The sequence below is a fragment of the Sparus aurata genome, chromosome 23 (assembly GCF_900880675.1).
Source record: "Sparus aurata chromosome 23, fSpaAur1.1, whole genome shotgun sequence".
Taxonomy (NCBI): domain Eukaryota; kingdom Metazoa; phylum Chordata; class Actinopteri; order Spariformes; family Sparidae; genus Sparus; species Sparus aurata.
Genome location: NC_044209.1, coordinates 8,943,708 through 8,950,769, shown reverse-complemented (window position 1 = coordinate 8,950,769; position 7,062 = coordinate 8,943,708). Strand labels below are relative to the sequence as shown.

At 47.4% G+C, this 7,062-nt stretch overlaps 1 protein-coding gene across 2 annotated transcripts; it reads left to right on the top strand.

Moving 5' to 3' along the window:
- Nucleotides 1-1,779: 1,779 nt before the first annotated feature.
- cbx7a (chromobox homolog 7a) lies at nt 1,780-6,755 on the top strand. 2 transcript variants are annotated; one of them, XM_030408628.1, is made up of 6 exons: nt 1,780-2,137; nt 3,263-3,306; nt 3,513-3,578; nt 3,726-3,792; nt 4,730-5,039; nt 5,139-6,755. In XM_030408628.1, the coding sequence occupies exons 1-6, from the start codon at nt 2,069-2,071 to the stop codon at nt 5,678-5,680; spliced, it is 1,098 nt and encodes a 365-aa protein (XP_030264488.1). In that variant the 5' UTR covers nt 1,780-2,068; the 3' UTR covers nt 5,681-6,755. The 2 variants fall into 2 exon arrangements, with proteins under 2 accessions (XP_030264488.1, XP_030264489.1); XM_030408629.1 differs by lacking the exon at nt 1,780-2,137 and adding an exon at nt 2,578-2,821.
- The last annotated feature ends 307 nt before the right edge of the window (nt 6,756-7,062 follow it).

The window sequence follows — 7,062 nt, the reverse complement described above, 5'->3', positions numbered from 1 at the left end:
GAGATTCTGAAGAGTAACTCCTCTGTGATAAATAAATGTCGGCTGCAGAATATCAGCAGTCATTATCGTTACTGAGATCTTCATCTGTGTTGTACCAGCTCGCCTCTCTGCAGATGTGTTGCTTAGCATTGGAGATGTAAAGACTTTCAGCAAGAGTTTAGCTGTTTAGTTCCATATTTGGATCAAACGCAACTGGAGGGGTGGACATTTCCACCAGAGAGTGAAGAAAGGCCTTCATCTCAATTGCAGATTTCTGATCTGTCCTGCCTTAACTACTGTTACATAAAAATCCATGAGCTCACACTCTTTTCTCAGCTCGCACTGGAGTTCAGTGTTTCAGCTGCACAACCTCAATTGGCTGATTTCACCTGTGAAGGAGCAGAACGCCTTTGGATCAATCATAGTAATCATATTTGTATATCAAATATTTCTATTTATCATACCAGCATGCTGTTCTGTTTAATGTTTTAAAGGACTAGTTTCACATATTGCAAAATAGGCTGATTTACCTTGGTGCAGAGTTATGGCTACAACCAGCAGCATCATAGCTTAGCTTAGCTTAGCTTAGCATAGCTTAGCTTAGCATAAAGACTGGAAACAAGAAAACAGCTAGCCGAGCTCTGTCTGTCCAAAAGCAATAAAGCCCATCAGCATCACTAAAGCTCACCAATTGTTGTGTGTGAAATTTCCTGCTAACTTCCTGAAGTCTCCAGTGGAACTGATGCAACTGATCCTGAAATGATTTGTTTTTTGTATAGATTAAACAAATCAGATTTTTCATCTATTTTGTTACCATTTGACAGATCTAGGCTAGTTTGGCTTCCTGACTTTATGCTAAGCTAAGTTAGCAGGCTGCTGTATCAACCTTATATTTACCCTTTAAACCCCCATTTATTTATAGATCTCCTCAACTCTCCGCATGAATGAGAATAAGCGGAACTGTTTAAGAATTTCGTTAAAGGTGCACTATGTAGTTTTTACATTTTAATCAGTTTAATTTGTAAAGATCTTAATTGAAGGATTTTTCATGCCTAAGCAAACTAAATAAACATACTGTGTTTTTGTGACTGATTAAACAGAATAAACAAACTGACCTTAACAGACAATAAATTCCTTTTTTTTTAAGTATAGGACAGCTTGAGAGGTGACAGGACGTGCGATGGCGGGGTTGGGGGGGGGGGGGGGGGGGGGGGGGGGGTGACATGAGGCAAAGGGCTACAGGTTGGACAAGGGCTCTGTACATGGGAAGCATGCTCCAGCAACTGTTTATTGCTGTTTTACTTTGTTCACATTTGGCGGACCCCGCCACCAACAGTGTTCTGGGGACCTTATTTTCCGCTGAGAACAGCTTGGTAATTAAATATTAGAATTCTGAGTTTGAATTTCTTTCCCAAAACTTCCTAGTGTGTCTTTAAAGCAATACAATGTGACTTCCTGGGGAGTTTGTTCAGTCTCAACCCCAGTTCATCAAATAATGCTGTCAATCCTACATGGAATGAAATGAACAAAAGCTAAAGAGTTAAGGTTTGAAAAGTTCAGGAAATACAAATGTAAGTGAGGGGACATCACACTTTGATTCACTTATCAATCGTGTTTTAAATGGAGGGATTCCGGCGGCGTCCCTCACTGTGCCTCAGTGTTTACTCCTCTGACTTCAGTCTCATGTAACCTTGCCTCTCTGACCCCTCCTCCCTCCTCCGCTGTCCCTCTCCTGCACTCTGCTCCAATTTGCGTGCGCGGCCCCGAGAGCGCGTGCACGCACATTGGGGGCTCGGCCCTACGCAATGGAAAGGGGGCGCGCCCGGCTTAAAGCAGCGCGTTGTCCTGTGTTGATGTGTCGCAGATTTAAAAAGTGAGGGAGGCAGGCAGCTGGAGTTTGCTGAGAGGGAAGTGCGGAGGCTCGGCGCTCAAAACAAAGTGTTCCGGAGCGGGAGCGAGCGGCTGCAGCGACGCTCCGAGGGTTTTCCCCCTCGTCCTCACGTACTAGTTTCATTTCGGCTCTTCGGCAACAACAACAGCGCAGCTCCAGTTTGTGTCTTGTTAGGAGCGTGTGGAGGAGCGCGCGGCGATGGAGCTGTCATCAATTGGAGACCAAGTGTTTGCAGTCGAGTCGATAACGAAGAAGAGAGTGCGAAAGGTAAGAGGGGGCACCTGCGCTCCGTTTAACTTGCGCACAAACTTGTCCCCCTGTGTGTGTTTTTTGGTCTCTCGCGGCGCGCTGTGTCCAGTGCAGCATCGCCTGCCGTCCTCATACGCAACGAAACTAGGCTACGCAGTTTCTCAACTATTTACGCAAATGAGATGCTCGAACAATCTATGCTTTGAATTAACTGCGCCAAAGTTTTAACATTGTTGAGTCACATCCTGTGCCCGTGCTGTGCAGCCGCCGAGATGCTGCAGCACGAGCGTGTTTTGGAGGAGCCTACGCAGCTGTAGTAAACTGTTAAAGGGGGTGTGTGTGTGTGAGTACGGTCAGGACCGGGGAGCTGCGCACTTGATTTAAGTAGCGCCAGCGAGCCGAGCGGCGGCTCCTGTGGGGAACTGCTGCGTAACGGTGAGCAGCTGAGTTTACAGTGGATGAGATGTGGGACCGACAGTTCGTCTCCACAGTGCGGGAAGTGCGTATCTGTCGCAGCATGTGAACATATCTGGCGCAGCATGTGAACATAGTGTACATTCTGTAAATGCGAACAAATGGCCAGCGTCGTCCCCTGGTTCTCACTGCAGGAGCCTGTGGTGAAGTTTGCTGTGATGTGGTACAATGGTGAGAGCGTGTGAGCGACACGCGCTCTCACAAACGAGCGGCTCCGCCCCGCGCCAGGTGAGAGTTCCAGTAGTTTCTCGCTCTGTGATGATTGTATCGGGCTCGCTGGGCGCGCGTTGCGCAACGCCACGTTGTTTACATGTTCATGCCCCACCTATCCGGGCCCGTGCGTGGTTTGAGGCCGGCTCGCGTGGCCATGTGCGGGCACGTCACCGCGGCTCCGGAGAGAAGCTGGTGTTTGGAGGCCACCCAGCCCCGCTGTCATTGACGTCATCCCACAGAAAAACACCGTTTGAAAAGGGAGAGAAATGTCCATGACCCTCCCCTCCTCGCTCCCTCCACGCGTTAAAGCGACAGTCGTCCTTTTCGTCCCTTCGCCGCTCGGAGCAGCTTGTTCCCGCGGCGCGCTGGATCGGATCTGAGACGCGGGTTTTGTGAATGTGTCCGGCTGTGTGCTGTATCTCCTCTAACTGCCCCCTCCTGTCTGCCTGTCCTCAGGGTAATGTGGAGTATCTACTGAAGTGGCAGGGATGGTCCCCAAAGTGAGTAAGCCTTGAGTCATCATCCAGTGACCTCATCCCCTCAATATACACTCAGTAGCCTTTTCAAAATACGCTCATTGATACCTGAACAGGATTGAGAGGATAGATGGAGAGATAGATAGATAGATAGATAGATAGATAGATAGATAGATAGATAGATAGATAGAAAGATAGAATTATTTGTTATTCTGTGTGTGTGTTGGCAGGTACAGTACTTGGGAACCAGAGGACAATATTTTGGACCCGCGCCTGGTCCTGGCCTACGAAGAGAAGTGAGTAATCATAGAAAGCTCCTTTTTATGCTTGCAAGGCACTTTTTTTTTCTCAGTTTTCTTTTTGTTCTCTCGCTCACAGTCTGTTTCCCTGTGTCACTTTGTCTCTGTCCTCTCCCGCCCCTCCTTTCCCTACCTCTCTTCCAGTCAGGAGAAGATCAGAGCTCTGGCTTATCGCAGGAAAGGTCTCAGACCCAGGAGGCTCGTCCTGCGGGTAGCGACACTTAACTTTCTTCTTGTCTCACCGGTCTCTGTTGTTTCCTACTTTGTGTGAAGCCCTGAAAGGCCATCGACTCAGTAGTGCTCCTATGTGGAATTGAGGGATTCACAATAGACAGATGGCAGCAATAATAGTCAAATTGCAGCAGCAGAGGCCGAGATATCCAGACTTTAAGTCCCCGGTGTGGGTCAATCTCATTTCCCATAATGCCATAGAGTATCCCTACATGCTCGATTATCCCTAACTTCTTTCAAACCCACACGTCCAGTTTTTAATGTAGGGTGTCTGAAAAATGTGATCCCACCAGGGTTTATTTTCCTAAATCTTTGCAAACTCCTTCCAGATCCACAGAGGCATTATACAACTAATAACAGCCTCAATAGACCAGAATGCAATGCAGCGTCTGGGAGCGAGCGCTGTTGTAAAAAGGTCATTCTTGCTCTTCCAGTGTTACTATCACTTTCACAACGGCTGTTGCTCTCCGATTACACCCTCTTCAAGGCAGTTTGATGAAAGGAGCTCTGGCACCACCAATGTTATCACGCTGTAAAGTCTTTGGCTGGGCGTTAACACAGGCAGGGCTAGTAGGAGAAACACTATTACTGTTTTATATAACTGTGTCACTATTTTTGTGTGTGTTATTTGTTTATTTATTTTTGCTGTATGCACAGTAGTTTAGCCTGGTTTCCAGATTATAATACAGCAGTGACCAGACTATGCCAGGCTTTTGATTACAGTCAGTACTTGATGAATTACTAGTATTTATTTATTTTTTGTTTAGAGTAAGAAAACTATAGAATATCACAGGACTGAGACTGTATTTCCCAGAAATGTCGTTTGTCTAAAAAGTTTCTGTCCCAGATAAACATTTGTAGCTGTTATCTCAAATTGAACAAAGCTAATCTAATTCACCTTGCACCCCCCCCCACAGAACCTCTTTGCCATGGACCTCCGCAGTGCCCACAAGGAGAAGCCCCCGCCTCGCCTGCGTCTCTCTCTCACCCGTGCCATGAGCACAGACGTGGACCAGGTCGAGCGGGGCGGCATGTCTCTTCGGCCGGCCTGGAGGAAGAGAAGGCAGAGGGTGTCCAAACGGAGGTCGGAGGGAGCTTCGCACAAAACCCTCCGTCCACTGAGGAAGAAGGAGGAGCCCATGGAGGAGGACTGGGGCCCCACCAGCGAGGAGGACAAGCAGGAGTCTGAATGCACCACCGAGGAGAGATGTGAAGACAGCTTATATGGTTGGTTTGTCAGGTTGATCCCTTAGAGAAACTCAGTAGCCCAGTCTTGAACTTTGACCTTTCGAAGATGACATACATTTCTCTTTCTCTCTTTTTCAGGTCAGTCAGAGTGCAGCTCCCCACCCCTGCTGGAGCGACAGGACCTGGAGGTGGAGGAGAAGGTGGACGCTGACCTGTCAGCGGTAGGCACAGAGACATGGATTGACAAAACAGGCGGAGGGACATCCGTAACAAAACAGAACCAGACATTTGCGTGTGACCAATCAAAGGACAACGCCTCAGCGCCTGAGGCCGAAGCGGGTGATGCGATTACGGTGGGCGACGGGTCAGATTGGTACAGGTCAGGTGAGGAGGGCGCAGAGTCGGTGTCGGAGTGTCCCACATTAGAGAGGTGCGTCTGTCAGACCTCGGTGATAGTGTGCGTTCAGGGGAGCGGCGAGATGGCGGTTGACGCCACCGTCTGCTCCACTGCTGAGGCGGGGAAGGAGGAAGCGGAAGGTGACAATCAGTCGTTCAGTCAGGTTGCTCCCGCTGCAGCAGAGCATGCTAGGAAGGTGATTGTGACAAACGTGACAATCAACTCTCTGACGGTGACTTTCAAAGAGGCCACGGTGGCTGAAGGCTTCTTTAAGGGATACTGAATGGAGATCCAAACAACCATAATTAGACTTGCCACTCATTTTGTACGTGTAAATAGTCGTGTATGTGAGATATTTCCACATGTTTACATAAACTCATTTCCTACTGAGTTCGATGAAGACATTTTCTGCCTTTCAATACAAAAATGAGTGGTAATTTTATCATTGTGGCTCATTTATTAGGTGTGATAGGAAGCCCGAGGGCCCCCAAAATGGGCTCAGATCATCCATTGCAATCCAGGGGACTAAATGGATCTCAGTGGCAGGTTTCATTCGCGGGGCCGCTGGGTTCACCAGCCGGAGACAGATGGTGAGACAGCAGTTGAAGCGAAACGTTAACAGTCCACAATACTACTTCCATGCAGCTACTTTTATTCCAGCCATCCTCAGTGCTTTCCAGCCAGACACCGGTCTCCCACTCTCGGATCACTGCTCGGGGGCCCGTTTCAGCCACTCCTCTTTCTTACCAACAGCGTTTTGTAAAGATACTGCTCTTTTTTTTTTTTTTTTTTTCCCTTTTTCAGTATTCTCACAGAGCCCACCGCATGCCCTGTCAGTCTGTGCCACACACGCACAAAGCCCTGTCCTGTGGTTTGTTGAAAAGGTTTATTTCTGTCACAAAAGGAATAAAAACAAAGCGAGAGAGTTAACGCCTGCCGCTTAGATGCAGTCCCGTATTTCAAGGAGGATGGGTGCACAAAAAAGAAGTACACAGTTGTGTTTGCTGTCCGTCTGTCTGTCTGTCCTTTTACTTTTCAAGTATGAAATGCTACCTGGTTCTATTTTTGTATAACCAATTGATAGTACACTCTTTTCACTAGCCTTTGTGCATTTGAAAAGCGCTGATGTCACGCTGTGTAAGGTAACGTGCAGATGGAAACAATTGTATGTTAGGTCAGACCGTAGTGAGCTATTATTTATTGCATGTCACATGTATAAGCTAAACTAACTTATGTCACTTAATGTGTCAGTGAATCAGTCTTCTTCTGACAAAGATGAGCTGTCAAACATGTCTTCTCTTAAAAAAAAATGAATTTTTATTTTCATTGCATTTCCAATAAATATGTACAAAAACATATTTCTGCCTCCCGGAGCGTATTTATTATGTTCTCATGTAAGTTAAGTATCAGATAGAAGGTGGAGGGAGAGAACACACAGGAATTCTCCCACCACTGCACAACTTTAAGACACTTTTCCTTCAAACGGGCCTCATTGTGTAGTGGTTCCAGACTAGATGGACCAAAGCAGGAAGGCAGCCCTGGTATATGAAGCCATCAGAGCAAGCAACACTGATTTTGTTTTGCAGTCAACAGCGCCCCCCAAAACCCAAAGCAACTTCTTGACCGCAGAAACACAGCACGGTAGTTCTGTTTTATCATGATTTA

Excerpts from the sequence above, each read along its gene's own strand:
- cbx7a (XM_030408628.1), top strand. The coding sequence starts at position 2,069 with ATGGAGCTGTCATCAATTGGAGACCAAGTGTTTGCAGTCGAGTCGATA. Across the intron at positions 3,579-3,725 it reads GTCCTGGCCTACGAAGAGAA|TCAGGAGAAGATCAGAGCTC; the intron begins GTGAGTAATCAT and ends CCTCTCTTCCAG. Across the intron at positions 3,793-4,729 it reads CCAGGAGGCTCGTCCTGCGG|AACCTCTTTGCCATGGACCT; the intron begins GTAGCGACACTT and ends CCCCCCCCACAG.